Source organism: Ananas comosus, unplaced genomic scaffold (assembly GCF_001540865.1).
Source record: "Ananas comosus cultivar F153 unplaced genomic scaffold, ASM154086v1, whole genome shotgun sequence".
Taxonomy (NCBI): domain Eukaryota; kingdom Viridiplantae; phylum Streptophyta; class Magnoliopsida; order Poales; family Bromeliaceae; genus Ananas; species Ananas comosus.
In genome coordinates this window covers 1-23,563 of record NW_017890834.1, presented here as the reverse complement: position 1 = coordinate 23,563, position 23,563 = coordinate 1, and the positions used below count along the sequence as shown (strand labels likewise).

The following is a 23,563-nucleotide window of genomic DNA, read 5'->3' as shown; positions in this document are numbered from 1 at the left end:
TAGACCATAAGAAATGTAATATCCCTAATTTAGACTATGATTATTTGAAATGTAGATGATTTAGGGATAATGGTGATGATATGCTAGGTCAAATTGGACTGGATTTGGATCGAAATTAGGATTGAATTAGATAAAGATCAAAAGTAAGAAATAATCGGGAAGAGAAGAAAGTAGGGCTGTCGATAAAGATCAAAAGTAAGAAATAATTGGGAAGAGAAGAAAGTAGGGCTGTCAACACGCTGAACGTGGGCAAGCTGGACCAGCTCATGTTCGGCTCATTTAATTAACTAGCTGAAACACAAGCTGTTTCGTTAAAATATTGAGCTGAAAAATTCTGTTCGTGTTCGGCTTATTTATTAATGAGCTGAGCACAAATTGAATTAAAATCTTAATCTAATAACTAAAATTTACAAAATATAGGTCTCTTTATATTTGCATTGGCCTCAAATTCAAATTGTAATATATATATATATGATTTATGCTACTATACTATCAATAGTACCAAGCCCTTGGTACTATTGAGTTTTTGGCCGTTGGATGAAAGGATGTGCGGTTAGGATGATAGTGGTCCCCTAGGGTTGAGCGGGTGGTTGGTTTAATAGTATAATCTAACGGGTGGAAATGATGAAAGGGTAGATCTAACGATAGAAAACTCAATAGTATCAATACTATCAATAGTATAGTAGCCGGACTATATATATATATATATATATATATATAATATATTATATATATATATATACTATCAATAGCACCAAGCACTTGGTGCTATTAGATTTTCAGTTCTTGAATAAAAAAATGTACGGTTAGGATGATGTGGGGGCCCTCTAGGGTTAAGTGAGTTATTAGTTGAATAGTATAATCTAACAGGTAAAAATAGTCAAATGGTTAAATCTAACGCAAAAAACTCGATAACAGACTATATATATATATAGAGAGAGTGAGCTGGTATGCTTCTGGAAGCACGGAGCCATCCATGCTTCTAAGTTGTTTTCGATATTGAGACTTTCGAATCGACGATCGGCTTCGTTAAACTTGATCTAGAGTACTTGAAGTATCTAGAAAATAAATTTTGTGATTTTTCGATATCATTTGCCTAGTAATCGAAGGGGTTCAAAATCAATAGTTTTAATGACCGTGGTGAGCCGTTTGCAAGTTTAACGGTGTAGAAATATCCAAATCACATAAAATTTTGATATAAAATTCTTTATACTATATAAAACAAGATCAATATTTTTGATCTAAAATTTTAATGTCATATCATCATATTTTGTAAGATTTTTATTTTCAGCCGTTGATTTTGAGCCACTTCGATCACTAGGCAAATGATATAAAAAAATCGCAAAATTTATTTCTAGATACTTAAAATACTCTAGATCAAGTCTAACGGAGCTGATCGTCGATTCGAAAGTCCCAACATCGAAAACGACTTTGAAGCACGAAGTGTTCCATGCTTCCAGAAGCATACCAGATATATATATATATATATATAAAATTGAGCTAGAATACTTTTTAAAGTATCACCTCATTGGTGCTTTTAGGTTTCTAGCCCTTGAATCTACTCCTTCATTACTAATAGCCTTTGGATCAACACTATTCCACCTACCACCACCTACCACCATCATTACAACCTTGCATTCCTTCATCTAATCGTTAAAAACTCAAAAGCACCATCTCATTGGTGCTTTTGAGAGTATTCTAGCTCAACTATATATATATATATATATATATAGCAGGACTGCTGTGCTCTCAGGAGCACGAAGGCCTCCGTGCTCCTGAGCCGTTTTCGATGATAGAATTTTCGAATCGTATAGTACCAAGGGCTTGCTACTATCGATATATATATATATATATATATATATATATATAGTCCGGCTACTATACTCTTATGAGTATAGAGCTCTTTGTACTCATAAATTATTTTCGATGTTGGGGTTTTCGAATCGACAATTCATACTGTTAAACATGATCTAGAGTATTTGAAACTTCTAGAAAATAAATTTCTTAATTTTTTGAAATCATTATAAAGTCGAACGACATTCTAAAAATAGATGATCGGATCCTTCAATTTAAGATCGAAGTTGTTGATCTTTAGTTAGGTAGTGAATAGAATTTTCTATCAAAAATTCAACCTATTCCGATTCTTTTTCACCGTTAAACTAGCAAATATCTAATATCGGCTGTTAAAAATTATCAATTTTGTGAGCTTTTGATCGTAAGATAAATGATATCGAAAAATTACAAATTTTGATTTTTAGAAGTTTTAAATGCTCTAGATAATGTTTAACGGTATGGATCGTCGATTCGGAAGCCCTATCAACGAAAACAACTTATGAGTACGAAAGCGATCGTAGTCATAAGAGTATAGTAGCCGGGCTGATATATAGTAGGGCTACTATACTCTTATGAGTATAGAGCTCTTGTATATATATATATATATGAGCTAGCCTGGTATACAATTGGTAGTACGGAGGCCTCAGTGCTAGTACGTTGTTTTAAATGATGCGGCTTCCAAATCAACGATCAACTCCGTTAGACTTGATCTATACTATTAAAAGTATTTGAAAACTAAATTTTATAATTTTTCGGCATCATTTGGCTAGTGATCAGAAGGTTTCAAAATTGACAATTTTAATGGTCAATATGATGCATTTGTAAATTTAACGGTGTAAAACAATCAAAATCTGATGAAATTTTTATAATTTTTTTTTTACTATTAGAGTAAGATCAGTATCTCTTATCTTAAATTCAAGATTTTAATCATTATTTTTTATAAAATTTTTATTTTCAGCCGTTTATTTTTAGACTACTCGTTTGATAGGTAAGTAATGTTGAAAAATTATTAAATTTAGCTTCTAAATATTTGTATATTGTAGATCAAGTCTAACAAAGCTGATCGTTGATTTGAAAGCTATATCATTGAAAATAATTTGATAGCACGGAGGCCTCTGTGCTACCGATAGTATACCAGCGTAGCTCATATATATATATATATAAAGAGAGAGAGAGAGAGGGAGAGAGTCAGGCTACTATACTCTTATGAGTACGATCGCCTTCGTACTCATAAGTTATTTTTGATGATAGAGTTTCCGAATTGACGATCCATACCGTTAAACATTTTCTAGAACATTTAAAACTTCTACAAATCAAATTTTATAATTTTTCAATATCATTTACCTTACGATCAAAAGCTCACAAAATTGACAATTTTTAACGGCCAGTATGAAATATTTGCTAGTTTAACGATATAAAAGAATCATAATAGGTTGAATTTTTGATAAAAAATTCTATTCACTACCTAAATAAAGATCAATAACTCCGATCTTAAATTTAAGAATCCGATCATCCATTTTTAGGATGTTGTTCGATTTTAACCATTCATTTTATACCCGCTTGATGGACTTTATAATAATTTTGAAAAATTACGAATTTTATTTTCTAAAAAGTTCAAATATCCTAGATCATATTTAACAATATGGATCGTCGATTCGAAAGCCCCAACATCGAAAATAATTTATGAGTACGAAGGGCTCTATACTCATAAGAGTATAGTAACTCTACTATATATATATATATAGTCTCGAGCTGGGAGTGCTTTTGGAAACACCAAGTACTCTGATGCTATAATATATATATATTTAGCCATTGGATCAACCCCAACGATTCTTAGATCCTGCAAAATGGCTGGTCACATAAGTAATCTTCGTTGCTGTCTTTCGACCCAATAGTTAAAAAGATAGATACAAAGGTTAAATTTTTTTTTTTTTGATACTTTTATAAATATTTCAACTAAGTTATATGTATAGAGATAGAGAGAGAGAGAGAGAGAGAGTTGAGCTATTATATATTTTAGAAGCACCAACTTCTAACTTTTGGGTTCTTAAATTTCTAAAATTTATTATTCGCTGAGTCAGCTCATATCGTGAGATGTGGAGATTATCGATCAAATCCAACAAAGTCGAAAGAGGAATTGTGGAGTTCCTTATCTAGATTAGGATTGAATACAACTAGAATAAAAAAGAAAAAAGCTTTCCTTGTGTTCCCACCTATAGTAATACTCCACCGCGCCTCCAAATCACCAAATTCTCAACCTCACATTTTTTTTTCAAATATTTTGTTTTTATTTTACTTCATCCTATCCAGTTTAATTCTGGATGTCAGATACACACCGCTGTTACCAAAAACATGTCAAACTATCTGAGCCACTAGATTGGGTTTCGAGAAACATATCGCATTACATTGCATTCAAAGATTCCATTTGCAATACCAGGAATGAACAATTGTGGATAATGTGAAACTTGAAAAAGATTTCTTTAAAAGTAAAAATAAGGAAGCAAGTTATGGCGTGAGCAGGAATATTCCACAGGAGGCTGATGGGAACCCAAGGAAAAGGAAAATGGAACCCAGCTCTAGAAATTGGTACATTGTTTGAAAAAGATCGAGAAATTATTGTCGCTGCACCTGCTACGCGTGCACTGCTGTTAGGCTTAGTTTGATATTGAAATCTATCTGACGGTATTAGATAAAAGTATTAATTTCATACAAATTTCTATAATATAATGAATTGTAAATATAACCCTACAAAATTGAAGTTTCATATATTGTTTGTATAAAAGTTCTAATGCTTTCAAATATGTTCCTCTATTTTATAAGTAAAATAACCTTTTTATTATTACAAATATATTCCTCTAAAAATTTCAACTGTTAATTAAAGAGGGGTAAAAAGGTTAATTCACCATATTAACTTTTCAGGGTTAAGTATTTAATCTATGGTTAACTAAATTTTTCTAATAGATTCTAACGGCAGAGACATATTTGAAAATATCCGGATTTTTATAAGAATAATATATAAAAGTTGAATTTTATAAGCATATAAGGATATGCTTCTGCATTCTCCGGTGGGATCACCAAAAGTATCGTAGCCGACTCGTCGCGATATGCGAAACACAATATTAGTACAGAAACAAACAGAGTATTTTCGCATTGTACTTCTCACCATACGTAACGTAATCTCTCTGTAATTCTAAACAAAGCCTTAATTTTCGTTCCTCAATATTTAAAATTAAAATTTATTTTGATGTATATATTCTACTTCATTTAAAGTACCAATGGAATCATAATATTTAAAAAATTATTACTGAGGTACTGAATAAATTTAAGAATTAATAGTAAACAAAAAATTATTATTTTATTTTATTGTAGGACATATTTAATAAGTTAGATTCCAATTGATATATTAGATGTACTAAGATGGTTGGGGTAGGCAATAATCTTTCAAAAGATTAGGCCAAAAAGTGACATGAAACCAATAGACTCAATTTTTTTTTTTTTTAAAAAAAAGAAGGTTCAAAATGAAAAGGGTGTGGAAATTGAGGTGTTTATCATTTTTAATTGGGTAAATTGTACATTTGGCCCTCAAACTACGGACCGGAAACACTTTGGTGCTCAAATTTTAATTTATTTTTTTTTAGCTCGAATTTTTAAAATTATTATAATCAAATTCTACAACCTAATTTACTTGATTAAATATTTATGCATCGCTAATATAAAAATTAGAATAATATTTAATATGCTTTTTTAAAATTTTAAAAATATCTTATTTATTTCTAGAGGACCAAAATATTCTTATTGATTTTAAAAATTCTATCAAATATCTCTATTTTTTTTTCTAGGATTTACGAATGGGACTGAATTTTAAAAAAGGTATTTTGATAATCTTAGTAGGATAAATTTAAAAATTTTGAATAATAGTAAGTGGTAAATCAGTAAAATCCCTATAAATTAATATAGCATCTTAATAATTGTCGCATCACTCAATTACAACACTACTACATCACTTCTAACAATTAACGACTCATTAACATTTAATCAACTAAACTGGATCATAAGACTTTATTATATTAAATTACAGTTCGAGAACTAAAATTTCATCATGTGAATCATAGTTTGAGCACCGAACATGCAATTCACCTTTTTTTTTTTTATTTTTATTTATGTGGTTGAGTACATTGGAGTGTGACAGTGCCCCTACTTGTGGTCGCCCATGGTTTTGATATTTTGGATAAGATTGTAGCCCATGGGTTTGTAAAACTATGAAAGAATCTAATGCATGTGGACTAGAAGGACCAAAGCATCTTTTTTTTGTTCACTATTTTGGAGCACAAGGGCCTATTACAAGTACCGTATTCTTCAATAAAAAAAAGAAAAGAAAAAAAAAAGCTTCAATTTACCCCCACTTAGGGCGTGTTTGGTTCGCTTCTTTTTCACCCTGGAATCGGAAACGGAATGGATAAATCCGTTTGTGGGTGTTTGGTACGCGGGAGTTCCATTCCGATTCCGAGTGGAATGGGAATCCCCCAATCACCTCTTTTTCAATCGGCTAGGAGGCGGATTGAAAGTGAATCGGACGGAATGGATATTTATTCGATTAAATTTATTTTTCAATTTTTTAATTAAATATGAGTTAAAATTTTAAAATAAATATATAATTTTAAATTTAATTTAAACTTAAATTAAAAATTAAATTTAATCAAGTATTTCGAATCTAACTTATGAATTTGAATTTAAATTAAATTTAATTTATATATAAAATGTTATTCAAATTTATTTCAAACTTAATTAAATTTATGTATTCAAATTAAAATTTAAATTATAATTTTAAATTATAATTTGAATAAATCAAAATTTAGTTTCATATTTTAAATTATCCACTCAACTTCAAAGTTTAATTTTTTTTAAAAAAAATAGATTTAAAATTTAGACATTATTTCAAAATTTTGATGTAAATTTTTAATATTTAATTTTTAATTTGAATTTAAATTAATATATTATAAAGATAATGTTAGTATATTAATTTGATTATATTTTTTATATCCGCCTGAACCAAACACCGACAATGGGAATGATTTATTCCGATTCCGATTCAGGTAATGAACCAAACAGAATTAGGTAATGAGTCATTCCGATTCCGATTCCAGCTTATTTTGATTCCGATTCCGATTTCGATTCCGACTTCGAACCAAACGCGCCCTTAGTTTACAATTTTTGTTGCCATTATTCTATTTTATTATTATTATATATATATAGAGTACGTCTCCTATACTTTCGAAAGTATGGAGACCTCCGTGCTTGTAAGTTATTTTCAATGATAGAACATCCGATTCGACGATCGGCTCCGTTAAGTATAATCTACCCTATCGGAACTATCTAGAAATCAAATTTTATAATTTTTTGACATCATTTACCAAGCGATCAAAAGTTCTCAAAAATAACTATTTTAACGGCCGATGTGGCATGTTTTTAAGTTCAACAGTGTAGAAGTATCCAAATTACTAAAAAATTTAATAAAAAATTCTACTTAATATCAATAGCAAGATCAATACTTCCGATTTGAAATTTGAATCCTTTATCATTATTTTTTATGAGATTTTTATTTTCGGCCGTTCATTTTGAGGCTATTCGTTCACTAGACAAACGAAATCAAAAAATTATGAAATTTGGTTTCTAGATAGTTCCAATAACGTAGATCAAGTTTAACGGAACCGATCGCCGAATCGGATGTCCCATCATCGAAAATAACTTACAAGCACGGAGACCTCCGTACTTTTGAAAGCATAGGAGCCTAGCTCTCTCTCTATATATATATATTTATAGAGTGCGGCTAGAATGCTTATGAAAACACGGAGGGCTCCGTGCTTCCACTTTGTTTTCGATGTTCGGACTTTCGAATCGACGATCGGCTCTGTTAGACTTGATCTAGTGTATTTAAAGTATCTAGAAAATAAATTTTGCGATTTTTCGATATCATTTGCCTAGTGATCGAAGTAGCTCAAAATCAACGGCTGAAAATAAAAATCTTACAAAATACGATGATATGACATTAAAATTTTAGATCAAAGTTATTGATCTTGTTTTATATGGTATAAAGAATTTTTTATCAAAATTTCATGTGATTTGGATATTTCTACACCGTTAAACTTGCAACCGGCTCACCACGGCCTTTAAAATTATTGATTTTGAGCCCCTTCGATCACTAGGCAAATGATATCGAAAAATCACAAAATTTATTTTCTAGGCATTTCAAATACTCTAAATCAACTCTAACGGAGCCGATCGTCGATTCGAAAGTCCGAACATCGAAAACAACTTGGAAGCACAGAAGGCCCCGTCCTTCCATAAGCATACCAACCCTCTCTCTCTCTCTCTCTCTCTCTCTCTCTCTATATATATATATATATATATATATATATTACTTTATATCATTGTAAAGATCTGTCGTTAAGTGCGATAATAAATTTAAGCAGAGTAGCAATCAAAGAATGATATTTTTAATATTTATGTTTAGCTCTCCACCTGACGTCAGATTAGGAACTTTTTGATAGGCCAAGGATATAGAGGCTTAAATAAAGTGAGAGAAAATTAAATAATTATTTCAATACCTTATTAATCCGGAAGCTTAAGAGATCATAAATCAGTGTTATTAATATTTATCTAACATAAAATGCTAAAATTTATAAATCATAGGATAAACAATACAATGCAAGAACCAGAGCGTGGTAAATTATAGTATTTTCTTAGCCTATTTTTCTTTTCACATAGTCAACATGTGATTTGTAAAATGTATCAACTTATCAACCTGTGAATTTTAAATTTTAGCATTTAGTATTTTATTTGATGGCAGGTACTTAATAAAAATAAAATCACCAGGTAACAAAGTTTTTAATCATAAGGTAGCAAACGAAAAATGCGCTAAACTAGGGAGTGCTAATTTAATTTTCCCATATTAAAATGCTTTTTCTTGATCCTACTTTGCTACATTAGTCAAAAACAAAGGCCTAAAATCTGTTAAAAAAATAAAGTCATTATTATTAATCATAAAACAATCATTTATCTCAAAAAAAAAAAGTTTAAAATAGAGTCCCGTTACTATCCTATTAATAGGATAGGAGTACTTGTCCTATTAAGTCATTTTGAATGATCAGAACTTCAAATTGATAATCGGCACCGTTGATATTGATCTACACAATTAGAAATGTTTAGAAACCAAATTTTATAATATTTAAAAATCATTATCAAGTTTATCTTAAGAGTTAAAAAATGAACAGTCATAAATGAATAATCTTCTTAAAATAGAGGTTAGACTTTCTCAATTCATAATCAGAGTTATCAAACATTATCTAAATAGTATAAAGAATTTTCTATCAAAAATTTAAGTAAGTTGGATTGCTCTACACCGTTAAACAAACAAACAGCTCATATAGTCCGTCAAAAATTGTCGATTTGACGACACTTTGATCACTATGTAAATAATTTTTAAAATTTATGATATTTAGTTTCTAGATATTTCAAATATTCTAGATCAACCTCAACGGCTCCGATCATCGATTCGGAATCTGTATCATCAAGAACCATTTGATAGAACAAGAGCTACTATCCAATTAATAGGATAGTAGCCCTAGCCCCAAAAAATATATATTTTTTTTAATATTTATATTTAATAATTAAATATGGTGATTTTTTATTTTTGTTATCTTTTTTTAGTATTGTAGACCAATCTCAATAGTGTAAAATTTTAGGGTAAACTTCTTAATACCACCCCAGTGGTTTCGCACTTTCTCACTTTAGTATTGTGTAGTTTAAAGTGTATCAAGTTAGTGTCATGTGGTTTTATTTTTATCTTTTTATCAGCTTTTCCATTAATATTTCACTAAATTATGTACAAAAAGCTTCAGATACCTCACCTAACTTTATCGAATATTCACTTTAGTACCCTTTAGTTTTAACTTCGTCACTGATTTAACGAAAAAAATTAGTGGAATCGATAATAAAAAGATAAAAATAAAACCACAGGATACTAAATTGATACACTTTACACCATAGGGTACTAAAGTGAAAAAGTGTGAAACTACAGGGGTGGTATTTGAAATTTTCTCAAAATTTTATAGGAAAACTTCAAATACCCCCTTTGTGGTTTCACTTTTTCTCACTTTAGTACCATGTGGTTTAACACGTAGTGTGGTTTAAAGTGTATCAAGTTAGTACCCCGTGGTTTCGCACTTTCTCACTTTAGTACCCTGTGATTTCGCACTTTCTCACTTTAGTACCTTGTGGTTTTTAAACCACATGATACTAACTTGATATAAAAATAAAATCATAGGGTACTAACTTGATACAAAAATAAAACCACAGAGTATTAACTTGATACACTTTAAACCACAAGGTACTAAAATGAGAAAGTGTGAAATCACAGGGTACTAACTTGATACACTTTAAAGTATAGAGTACTAAAATGAAAAAGTACGAAACCACGGGGTTTTTGAAGTTTTCCCAAATTTTATTTAGGACTTCTTGTGATTTTTCGTTAAGGGGACAAGTACATGATGGAACATTACTATAATGCCTTCATATGAGAAGGAAATTGCATGGCCAATTAATATACTTATTATTCATTTATAGTGGTTTGGTTTTGAAGCAAAATAAGCCCAACATTAATTGACTAGCAATATATGAAATTTTAATTTTGAGCTTGCATATTATGAGACAAAATAATGTATGAAAATTTTGATATTTGTAGGAGGGGTATTTCTACTTATGTCTTATTTATTCTATAAGTGGTCATTTTTGACAGTTTTTATTTTCTAAATAAAAAATTTAGAAAATTATAATACTACTTTTTAATGAAATATGAAAAAAAAAAAAATTTGGCCAATTTGCATAAAAATTTACTAATTTTGAGATTTTGTAAAAATAGGCCATCTTTTTGAATTTTATATATTTGGATCAAATTTTCAGAAAGTTAACCAACATATCATTATTTCATTTTTTTTCTCTCTTTTCTTTTATTCTCTCATTCTTCTTTTTTCTCTCTGACCCTCCTCTATCGCCTCCGCAGTCCTCTATGATGGTAACGAGAGTAGCGTCGTTTTCTCTTTCTCTTCCTTAACCGAGGCGCCGAAGGAGAAGGACTCAGAGCGAGCGTAGGTGAGATGGGAGTGGGCGGAGGTAATGAGGTCATGACAGAGAGACAGTGCTTGCTGTTGCCTGTGACGGTAAGGACAAAGACACGCCCGCACTTCTCCAAGGAGCGTTTCCGACGAGAACGGTGGTTGCGATAAAGGGCGGAGGAGAAATCGCGATAATAAAAAAAATGTAGAGAGTAGAGAAAAATAAGAAAAACAAAGAATAAAAAAAGTAAAGAAAATTATTTTTTTCTACAAAAAATGCGTAAAATCAAAGAAAAAAAAGAAGATGATAAAATTGTATGTTAAAATAAAGTTGCAATATTTTAAAAAAATGTTGTACTATTTTAGATGAAAAGTTACACTCTTTGAGATAAAATTATACTCTTTGAAATAAATGTTGTATTTTTTGAACGAAAGTTACAATATTTCCCCTCCTCCTTCTTTCTCTCCGCTTTCTCGTACTTTTTCTGTGCCCATCTCCTTTTGACCCTCTACCTTCACCACAGTAGATACTCCACCCACCGAACCCAGTTTTGAAAACCTGCCGTCTCCACCGCCACCGCCGACGACGAAGAGAAAGCGCTGAAAAGCTCACAGGCGAGGGAAGGGGCATGCGGCCCATGACGCCAACTTGAGGACGGCGACACGCGTGGTGGAGAAGGAGGAGAGCGTGGCGGCACCGAAGAAGAGGGCGGGTGAGGAAGGAGGGAATATTTTGATTAGTTTTCTGAAAATATGAACTAAATTTGTATAATCCAAGAAGGCGGTGTAATTTTGTAAAATTTCAGAACTAGCGAGTTTTTTATGCAAATTGGCCATAAATTTTCTATAAAAATTATTTTTCTTAGCAACCAAACAAACAAAAAATATTTCTTTTCCGTCAGAAAATTGATTTCTGGAATATTTTTGGGAAAACCAAACACCCCCTTAGGCCCTATTTGGTTTGCTGTAAAACCACTCTAAAAAAAAAAATTCTGTAGAAAAGTAAGTTTTCGAGTGTTTGTTTGCCCGTAAAAAAAAATTTTTGGAAAACTTTTTTTACGAATCGGACGAAATTGGGCCTTTTCGTTTTTCGCTCGAAACGAGCAGCCGGGGGCGGGGTTCACCATGTGCGCGGTCCACGAGGGACACCCCACCTCGTGGACCGCGAGAGAAAGGTCCACGGTGGACCTCTCTCTCTCCCCCATCTTTATATATATATAGAGTCCGGCTACTATGCTATCGATAACACGAAGTATTTAGTGCTATCAAGTTTTCTGCCGTTAGATTAATCCCTTTGATTATTTTCCCACATTAGATTATACTATTCAACCAACCACCCACTCAACCCTAGGGGGCCCACATTATCCTAACCGCACATTTCTCAATCCAATGGCTAAAAAACTAATAGCACAAATAGCTTGGTGCTATTGATAGTATTCCAGCCTAGTTCTACATATATATATATATATATATATATATATATATATATATTTTATTTTTAATAAAAATATATTTATTATACCCTGTTTAATCAAAAAAAAAATATATTTATTATATAATATTTTATTTTAAAATATCGAGTAATTTATTTTATAGTATTATATATTATATTGCATATTTAATTATTGCATAATATATTTTAAATATATTTTATTTATAAATATAAACGGTGATACTAATATATATAATATGATAATAATTATATACTAATAATATAAAATATATAAAATAAAAAATATATAATAATTTTTATTTATAATTTTTTTTTCTTTCAACCAAACAACTGTCGTGAAAAGCTTTTTTTTGTTCCTACAAATCAAACACCAAACGACGTAAAACTTTTCTCCACCGAAAATTTTTTTCCCACCAAATTTTTTTTCCCACAGTTTTACGTGGAACCAAACACACCCTTAATGAATTATAAAATAAATCATTAAATAAGTAATACAAAGAAAGCTTAGGGCTTATCAACATGTCTATTCTTACCATATTCAATAAATATAATTAACCATCTTCACAATTATTATACTCAACATTTGATTGCATGCACATTGGATGCATATGACTTGTATTTACATGCCTGCGATAGTGAACCTTGATGTTGATCTCATTATTTTTATGTCTTAAAAACGAAATATTTTATATTTTATTTGGGGAATGATGGATGAATTAGATATTATTTCGTTTCAACATAGGCTCACAACTGTTCGCAGAGCTAAATTGTGTTGAGAGGGAAGAAGCACAAGAACGGAAAGAGATGATACGCAAAGAACTAATTCTTCAATCAATTCTCAAAATTTGAAGTACATTAACTGAACGTCACATCTATATATAGAAAAGATAATCTAATCTTACTAAGCAAAGATAACAATTCTAATAATGTCTCTAAGCTTAATCAGACTAAAAATAATCAAATAATCAGACAAAAAGTAGAAAAAATGCAAAACTTTTCGAAAATAACCTAAAAATGCAAACCGGAGGCTGAAACAATTAAATTTGAGTCCTAAAACCGGCCGAAATTGCCATGCAATTTAACACATAGATCTCAAAATGTATTTTTCGAATTGGGATTGTACGTTAAAATTAGATATGCGAACGAAAAGTTGTGACAGTTTAAAAATTCTCACGCCGAATGTAAAAATTATTCGAACTCAACGAAATTTTCGACTCAGCTTGATCGAATTGTATTTTTCCAGAAACTCTGACACCAAATTGGCCGCATCACCAGCTCATAGAATCAGATGGCTTATTCGGCCCCACTTCTGTCTGGTTTCTTCTCAGAGTGTCGACGTCTTTTTCCGCGATATGATTTTATATCATTTTCGCGCACTTCTGCTTCTGCAGTAGGAAGATAGATAGATGCTTTTTCGAGCAAGCACCAAAATGAATTTCCACATCCTCCTCTAATTGTTTTGATTGAGCCTTTTTGGCACCCAACAGGGCCAAAAAATTGGCCTGAGCCACAAAAGCCCTATCAACAAAATTTCAGATTAACCGACCGTCCCTAGAGCAAGTGGCAAAGGGCTTGGTGGTTGGTACTCGATGTCCCAAATTCGAATCCTAGTTGATTCGCATTTCTAACTAAGTTCATTTCTAAAATGAAATAAACGAAGCAGATAGTTTGCTACCTATCTCTCCAAAAAAAAAAAACAAAAACAAAACCAAAATTTCAGATTAATTCCTTCTATAACAGATAGCCCAGTGAAAGAGCCAACTCGGCCCGATCCGATGATTCGTGAAGCCCTTACAATTCTCTTTTGATGTCAGAATAAGTTATCTAATCTTCTTGCGCGATTGAAAAAAAAGGAGTTTGATTTTCGGGTCCTTATAGCTCTTCGCATTTGTGATTTGGGAGGACACAATATATTTTATCTATAAAGTGATTTATCTTACTTTAAAAAACATGACTTTAAAGCCGAATATGGTATTCTAATTTAGACATTTGATCATATTTCTCATCTACAGCAAAAAACAATGTCTTTATATATATCCAGATAGGGCTTGTTGGACTCCACCGTGATCCCGGGATTGATAATTTTGTAAGAATCTGTGTGGGTGTTAAATAAAGTTGTTTAGTGATAACTTTTGTGGACTTTGAGGAGAGCCATGATGTTCGACTTGTTGGTCGAACTCTTTTTTATGCCTACAAGTTGTTTGATAGTTTGTCTACAAGAGACCTGAGCTGCAAAGTTGCAGAATGAATTAGTCTATTATTCAAGAAGCCAAAGTTTCTGCAAGCGGTATCTCGGTACTGAAGATCAGATGAATTATGCTACGTGTACTGATAGGGTGAATGTGGGAAACTAAACAGATGACCTCTTGAACTTGATAGGGTTTAGAACCGGCTCTGACGCGTTTTGGTTTAAACAGGTCAGCATCCTGTTTCGTGGTGGAAGGTTGGATTGGGCTGAGTCTCGTTCAGAGTGACGAGAGACTGAATCATGTTCAAAATACTAGGTGGTCAGATTGAGCCGAGTCATAATCAAGACTTGTGGACGTTGTGCCTGTACACTTTCCAATAACTCGAACTTTGGAATTAATGATTAGCACCCATGATCCTACAATGCCATTCAAACTGACAGAAAATATGGCTCAGGAATAGTATTAAACCAGATATGTATTCGCTTTCTTTCTTCCTAACAAAAGCATGTGTAGTATTATTAATTAGAAAAGAAGCATATTTTGTAGGTATGACATATATGTTTAAGTTCAATATGATACATGATTCTTACACTTGTTATTTACATTAGATGTCAAGGAATGGAGGTGTCAGTGTTTGAAGCTTCATGGTATGTCCAAGTGTGTAAAATTCTCATATTTGGTCAAAATGTACTCCAAATTTAACTGTTTGAGAACACTCTATATATCGCCTTTTTCACTTCAAGAATGCTAGCTCTCTTTCCATTCATCTCCTTCACCTGTAGAGATTCGAATGCGCTGAATTGTTATATTTGTATCTGTTATTCTTGCTTCAGAATGAAAGGCGCGAAAAAAATGGTGCTAACTACTTCACATATACCTTTGCACGCAACTCCGCGAAAAGCGTGCCGTTAACCGAGGACGACTGAATCGACATGATCTCGAGCCGAAGCTCGTGAATTGTCTGCATGATCTTCAGAAGCAGGCCTTCTTTGTAAGGGCATTGCATCTCGAGGAGAGCGTCGGCTTCGATGATCGAGACCTGCACATTAGTGCTCGGAGCATCCACGACCCTGGTCCCTTCTAGTACCCTGATCTTCCTCTTGTCTGACGAAAAGGCTTTCAGTTGGCTGGTCGCGACGTGATCCACTCCGCTCCCCTGCGGGGATCCGCTGCCTCGTGGCACATTTGGGTCCTTCGAGCTGCCTGGCCTTTGAAGTTCTGCTGTTTTCGTCAGGCTTTCCATCTGCCTGTTTCTTGACTCGAGATCTTGGATCCGCTTTCGGAGCTGCTTCACGTACTCTATTGCGTCGCCCAAAATCGATGCCTTGTCCATCTGAGATCACAGCAATTGAGCTTCTCAATAGGCATTGCTATAGCAAGTGTAATTCACACCTAGTTTCTGTGTACAAGTTTTCATACTTAATACAAGAAGTTTCTCTAAAGTTCATACACATATGTTAAAATTCATGATATGTTGCATACTGCAATAAGGACATGCACCTTCGTCACGAACGGAACCAACGAGCGAAGAACGATGAACCGCTCGTTAAGCTTTTCTCTTCTCCGGCGCTCCGCAAGCACGTGGTTGGCGCTTGGCTCTTCTTGCGCTGCTCCTTTTCGGGACCGACTCCCGCCGCCTTCCCCTTCTATAGATGGAGGTGAGTTCTCATCTTTGTACCTGCAGTGAAGAGTCGGAACACGAAACAACATAGTTTTAAGTAGCCATTGCGAAGTTCCTTCGGAGAGCACAATTTGAGGATGATCTCTAGTAGAATTCCATCCGGCGAATGCCGTTTGGCGCGAGGGAACAAAGTAATCATTGGACTTCGATTCGTCTCCTCGGCTCGAGTTGTGTCGAAGTATAGTTGTAACTGTTTCCGAGTAATGAGCATCCTCTTGTGACAGCTCTTGAGCTTGCACTGCCAAAATATATGTTTGAGTAACACTTAGAAGTTGAATTTGTGAATGCTTGTTCCACATTACATTGTTACACTTTCCGAACATTTGCGAAAATTACCTGAGGATTGTTGTTGAAGCTCACTACAAATGTCTTCATGAAGAAAATTCCAACAATGATATGTTTCATCCTCTCTCTGGTGATTAGATACTCCGCTAGTGTTGCAGCAAACTCCGACCATTTGTAGCTGAGTGTTCAAGTTATTTGAGCAATCATCAGGAGACCCCAACCTAACATTCTGCGACAAACCAAGCTGCATCAACTCATCATGCTCGGCATTCGGAGTTGTTGCCCCCTCAATTCTTGTCAAAGTGGGTGTGATCATGTGGCTGCACTTCAAAGTGCCGACTTCCGAGCCCGAACCGCCCTCTATTTCATCTTCTTCGTCGTCATCATCGTCGTGATCGTCGTCCTCCTCGTCATCATCCTCATCGTTCTGTCGGTCTGATTCTGTCGGTTCTGCGTGCATTCGATGCATGGTCACGCCTACTTGGAATGATGGTGGCTCATTGTACTTCGCGGGGTTCGAGGTCGATTGCTCCGAAAGCGCGGGCATGGATTGGATCTCGTGATGCTCCGCGAAGAAGCTCTTTGCATGTTTAATAAGTCCTGTGTCCTCTTCAACCTATTAAACCATATCATCTCAGTTTCTACATAAGATTCAAGATAAGTATACTGCACTGAAATCTCATTTACTTTATCAGAAAAAACTGCAATTTACATCTTCTTTTCTGAAAGATGAGAGAAACTGACCATCTCTGTAGTTCCAAGTTCAAGAACACCATCCATCAGGGGAATGCATACAACTGTCTGAAAAATCAGAAACTGTGAGCTCAAATTGTAATCTTTTCCTTTCACATGCTTTATCAATGAACTACAATCAATTGGTGCAAAAATTTGTACATGATTAGAACATATGCAGTACCTGTATCTGAGCACTCTGTTTTATGTGGAATCAGCATGTGTTTGCAGCATCCAAACAAAATGCATGAGAAAAGCAATAAATTAGCGTATAAATTATGAGTAAATACATAGAAAATGAGAAAATGTTACCTAATAAATCATTTCACTCTGTAAATTAGTATCCCACCTTAGCAAGAATAGCTCTTGAGAACACTTTGCTATCAGCTTCATTAGCACGTGTTAGCCACACGTGTCGGCGCCGCGCAAACGCCTTTCCTGGTAACCTACGAAAAAAGATATTATTTTTACAGTGGCATTGTCATTTGTGCAAATTAAGTGCATATCTTTTTAAACATGAAAAGTGATTATCTCCAAACACTATTCATATTTTGTTGTTCATGATCAATGTTATTTTTTTCCTTTTTTCTTTTCTGTGTGTGTTTAGTATAGTATGCTATGTTGGCTTAAATGGACCAGCATCCTGCACTATGGCGGAAGGCCATGTGGGCTGAGTCATGTTCGAAATGGCGTGAGGCTGGATTGGGCCGAGTCATGTTCGAAGTGGCGTGAGGCCAGGTGGGCCGAGTCACAATCGAGACCCGTGGACGCTGTTTCTGTACGCTTTAAATGAATTGATTGCGTATTTCTAACAGCTCGAGCTTTTGGGATTAATGGTTAGCGCCAACGATCCGACATGCTATACATGCAATTGTGTGTAGAGTTTACTAATGAGATGAGTTGAACACTTGAACATGAGCAAATTTTAGAGTTCGACTTAAAATTGTAATATATATTTTCACTTAAGGATGAGTTAGAATATTATGCTTTTAAAGTAATCAATCCTTTCGTATTTATACGCCGTTTTCAATAGAAGATGTCAGAATCAATATCTGACGCTGTTATATATAATCTAGAATATATGAACTTCTAATATATCAAATTTTACGATTATTCATTTCATTTATTTAGTAATTGAGTGGCATTAAAAAAAAAAAAAGGAAAAATTTCCTCAGTACCCTTCCAAATAGCTCTAATATCATAAATACTGCCCTCAAAAAGCATTAAAATTTTAAAAAATGTCCTCATAATTATTACTCTGTCATGTTTAGGTATAACAGATTCAAAATACCGAATTTACCCTTCAATTCATTTTCATCGATACCCTCACAAATTTTCTAAGGTTAATTAATATATTGAGATTCTCTTAACTATTATACTTCACGAAATAGTCCCCTTGCATTTGACTTTTCTATCAAAGCCTTCTTAATATTTAGTCTCTTAAAATTGGATTAATTTTTGTCAATTAAATTACAGATTTTATCAATCCATTGATGATTCTAACAAATTTAATAATTTCAATTACTTGGTAGAAGTTAAAATTAAAAAAATATAATGAGTAATAGCTAACAGAGTAATTTAAGTTAAGTAAAATTTTAAATAGAACTAACTAAAATAAATAATGAACAAAAGTTAGAAGCTAAATAGTATTAAAGAATACCAGTGAACAAATTAATGTTAGCTTTGATGTTTAATAAATAATGAACAAAATTTAGGGACTAAATAGTAAAATCATATAATTAACATACCTTCCGAACGCTTGTCAACTTATGGGTAAAACAGTCATTAAATTTTAACCTATGTTAGACCACCATCTAACTAAGGTTAACGTGACTTGAAAAGACAGAGTATAACGGCAAGGGTATTTTTGAAAGAAAGTATTTATTTGGAAAGGTAACTATGACGTAACAAAATTTATAGGGTTATTTATGATATTTCTGAAATTTAGAGGGGTACGGATGAAAGTAACCCTTTAAACAAATAGTGAACAAATTAAGGATAAAATGGTAATTTCATGTTCTGTATTTTAATTAATCCTTTTATATCAATGAGTAGTGGTCAAACATTTGAAAAATTACATTCAATGATGAAATTAAAGAAGCTATATAAGTTTCTCTTGCATATATAAGAAATAGTACACCAATAAACATATTCACAAGGACCATGCACAAATATACACAAACAAAATGATATATATATATATATATATATATATATATATATAGGCCATGCAAGGTGACGAATAAGTGTATAGGATTAATTTGTTTACATACCCGGATCCGGGAGGGAAGGAGAAGGAGATGCACATGAGGTAGAACCACTCGGACTCAGTGAGGTCCTCTGGGGAGAGGGCGGCGCTCGGTCGGCGCGCGAGCTGCAGCTGCTGCTGCTGTTGCTGGCTGGCCTCCCCGGCCGACAGCGACTCGTAGAGCTCCCGCAGCTGCTGGCTCCGCTGCAGCGTCACCTCCTCCGCGCTCACCTCTGCCGGCTGCACCGTCTTCCGCGTCTTTATCGCGCCGTTGTAGTACCCGTCCCCCCACACCAGAACCCTGAATTCATGACAGGGTCCAAACACGGCACGAAATTACTCGAAATCAGCACGACACAGCCCCCGCGCGATCGTCGTAGAACTTGTCTTTTCGAACACGTAAAGTCGAGTTATAAGCATTGGGGCCGAACTCTACGTTTAACGAATACGAACACGACCCACGCGCTAATCTGAATTTGCAAACAATACACCCTAACAATTAAACTCTACTTCATGAGAGCATGCACCTTTGTGTCCAAAGTTCGGCAATTGTGTGTAAAGTGAGGTGCACGATCAGAATGGGATCTTCGTGCAGTAGTTTATTAGTGCGCCCTTCATCTAAGTTGCACTACTGATATATTATTGCTCGCACGTCTCAAATATTACACAGGTATATATATAGTGAAGATGAACAAACCCTTGTTGTGGGCATGGATTCCAGAAGAGGCTGTAAGTCCACTGTATGCTCTGAGCTACAGACTGCAGAGCCTTTTGAAGCCTTATTGGAGAAAGGGCAACCATGACTACTCTTTAATTATCTCTTCCTACAGTTAAAGTTGTATATGTGCACACCACCTCTCTCTCTCTCTATCTCTCTCTCTCTCTACTTATCCTTTTCTCTCATACAGAGCTTCTTAGAACCACAACAAAGTTGATTAGATGAGTTGGAGATTTGGACATCATGAATCATGAAGTGGAGAAGAGTAGTTACACGAGAGGGAGAGAGAGTTGCGTACAACATGGGTCGAGTTGGTGGAGAGAACTATTGCCTGCACCAGGTGTACAATTACATCTCATGCACCGCACCCCGAAAACTAGCTAAAACTCTGGTATACAAAACCTTTATGTACCGCTGATACTAAAAATTTATAGCTTTGTAAGCGTATAGGCTCCTTTGTATTGATGTCGCGAATCGCATCTATTGAATTAGATATTAGTTTTGGAAAAATATTTAAAAATTACGTAAGATCCACATTGTTCATTATAATTATCAGCCTGAATCTCACAGAAGCCTTTTAAATCGCGCGGATGGTATCATTTTACGTGCATGTAATTATGCGGGGATGTCGCAATGGTTTTTAGTTTGAAGACACTGATGAACACCAACAATGTACTTTTTTTTATGGTTCATGAGATGTAAGGATACACCGGGTGCACGCAATACTATTTACTGTTGGATTTGGGTAGTTTTTGACTGGTCGCTGCACCGGACGGTTCCACCTGCACGGTCCATCCACCACGTGCGTTCGAATTCGGGAAGATTTTTTATTATTTAATTTATAATATTTAAAAGAGTTATTTAATGCATATTTCAAATTTTTAAAAATATTTAATATATTCTTGGCCGATCAACATACTCTTATTGATTTTTAAAAATTCTTCCAAATGGAATTTGAGATTTAGAAGAGTTTTTTAGTAATTTTCAGATAAATTTAAAAATTTTCAATGATAGTGAGGGTAAAAAAAAAAATCATTATTATTATTATTATTATTATTATTAAGGTTTAAATTGCCACCCCGTGCCGTATGGCACGGGACGGCACGTACCACGCCACCATCTCGTGCCACCAAGATGGTGGCACCGTAGGGGGGGGGGGATCTCGGACACCCTCCGTGCCGCGGCACGCAGCGCCGTGCCGCACGAGACAGAGCGGCACAGCGCAACGTGTCATGGCACAGACTTTTTTTTTTTTTTTCTTTTTGTTTTGTTGTTTAGGATATCCAAAATATTCTGGATACTCCATGCCCCCCAAAAAATATTACAAATCGAAAATTTACTTATTAGATAAGTCAAAAAATTATAATTTAATTTTTTTTGTTTATCAATATACCGAGAACAAATTTGTCCGAGCCCTCCGCTTTCACTAGATATCTATTTTTTCTTCATAAATTAGTTTATCAAAATTTATCACACCGTGAAAGTTTTAATGAATTAAGATAACAAAATCAAATTAAATAAACAAATTTTGAGTCACATTAAATATAAAATTTTATTTTTGCGCTAAAAGATTAAAAATACGGATAAAATTAAAAACTAAACTAAATTAATTGATACTTAAGTTTATTTAATTTATTTGTCATATAATTTGTTACTTAATTTTTTTGATAAATCTACTATTTTTAAAAAAATTAATAAAAAAATATTTTTTTTCAAATACTTTTTAAAATTATTTTTTTATATTTTATAAAAAAAAGACTGTAATATAGTAAAAAAAAAAAAAGAAAAGAAAAAAAGATATTTTTGCATTTTAAAAATTTTAACATGAAAAAATTTATATTCTGTATTAGTTATAATTGTACTTTACATACAAAAAATTGACAAATATATTAATTGACGAGTATAGTAAGCTATATATAGCAAATATTTATAATTATTTAATTAAATCTTTCAAAATAATATTATAAATTGAAACAAAAAAAACTGAAATAAATCTGTATCAAAGCGTGCCAATAGTAGATCATATATATCCATCGGCACGCAAGCGTACCTTATGTCGGCAGATGCCGTACCGTGCCAGGCAGACAGCATCACGCCCCCATGTCACGGCACTTTAAACTTTGATTATTATTAGTAGTAGTAGTAGTCATCTTAATTATACTTTACTATATTATAATTTAATATTATTTTTATTTGCTATATTGTCATTAGGCTACCACTATACGCTCTTCGGATTAAGCAAGCATTGAGGAACCATTCGCTATACTGTAATTTCGTATAGTAAATTACACTCTACTATACTGTACTTTAGTATTATTTTTATTTATTATATTGTGGTCGATCATGTACCATTATATCCACTTACCGAATCTTGATGTTACTTTCCGAAATCTACAAAGTGTGGTTCCGAAATATCCAACGAGGTTTTGCATAACGCGAAACCTTGCTATTTTTATTTATTCTTTTAGTAGGTATCGCTCGTGGGATATATAGGAATTAGTTCAATTTTGTATTTGGATGAGAATTAAGAAATTTAGAGAAATAAGAAAAATTACGTTTGGGTGATTGGGTTGGAATAGTAGGAATAAAAGTAATTATGATTAATTGCATATAAAAAAAAATTATGTAAAGCATCTTAGTATCAGTAAAATAATATTTTAATGAGTTAATAAATTAATTAATTAAAATTACTATATGAGAAAATGAAGATGATGTTAATTAGTAAATAATTATAAAAATAAGTCAATATGTTAATATTAATTAATTTTTTATTATTTATATTCTAGTGAATATATTAATTAGATAAATTAAAGTATTAATTATTTAAGTAATATAAATACTAGTTAATGATTGAATAAGCATATCAAATACCTAATTATTTAATTAGATAATTAATTATAAATTATAAATAAATTATTATTTAAATATTTATTAATTTAATAAGTTAAATAAATAATTAGTTAATTATAAAAAAATTAATTGTATTAATTAATTATAATTTGTAATTATTTATAACTTAATTAGTAGAGGAATTAATAAGATAGAGAATTATCCAATAGGTGGAATTACTAATTCCGGAATAACCCATTAAGAGATAATTAGTAATTCTTAGTAATTCTTAACACCGTTTAAGAATAAGAGGAATAAATCTCTTATGTTTTGTGAAGCCGCGCGACGGACGATGTTTTTTTCCTCTCTTTTTTCTTCTTTTTTGGTCGGTTTTTTTTTTTTTTTTTTTTTTTTTTTTTTTCCCGTGTTCGTCCGCTTGCATTAGAATTAAGAAAATTAATGCATAATATACCCTACCACCACTC

The 23,563-nt window shown here is 32.9% G+C and overlaps 1 protein-coding gene and 1 long non-coding RNA gene across 3 annotated transcripts; one reads left to right on the top strand and one right to left on the bottom strand.

Moving 5' to 3' along the window:
* Nucleotides 1–14,211: 14,211 nt before the first annotated feature.
* Nucleotides 14,212–15,551, top strand: LOC109704316. The gene is made up of 3 exons (XR_002214282.1): nt 14,212–14,738; nt 14,814–15,232; nt 15,419–15,551. It is a non-coding gene; the product is annotated as an uncharacterized LOC109704316 (long non-coding RNA).
* Nucleotides 15,043–20,470, bottom strand: LOC109704315 (basic helix-loop-helix protein A-like). Of its 2 annotated transcripts, none has more exons than XM_020225068.1 (9): nt 20,229–20,470; nt 19,557–19,832; nt 17,633–17,729; nt 17,468–17,482; nt 17,296–17,352; nt 16,603–17,167; nt 16,086–16,504; nt 15,463–15,918; nt 15,043–15,380 (listed from the first exon to the last, which is right to left on the bottom strand). In XM_020225068.1, exons 1-9 carry the CDS (start codon nt 20,330–20,332, stop codon nt 15,333–15,335), a joined length of 2,037 nt encoding a protein of 678 aa, XP_020080657.1. In that variant the 5' UTR covers nt 20,333–20,470; the 3' UTR covers nt 15,043–15,332. The 2 variants fall into 2 exon arrangements, with proteins under 2 accessions (XP_020080657.1, XP_020080656.1); XM_020225067.1 differs by having other exon boundaries at nt 15,043–15,361.
* Between the last annotated feature and the right edge of the window lie 3,093 nt (nt 20,471–23,563).

Excerpts from the sequence above, each read along its gene's own strand:
- LOC109704315 (XM_020225067.1), bottom strand. The coding sequence starts at position 20,332 with ATGGTTGCCCTTTCTCCAATAAGGCTTCAAAAGGCTCTGCAGTCTGTA. Across the intron at positions 19,833-20,228 it reads AATCCATGCCCACAACAAGG|GGTTCTGGTGTGGGGGGACG; the intron begins GTTTGTTCATCT and ends TCATGAATTCAG. Across the intron at positions 15,362-15,462 it reads TCGCGGAGTTGCGTGCAAAG|GTGAAGGAGATGAATGGAAA; the intron begins GTATATGTGAAG and ends GAATCTCTACAG.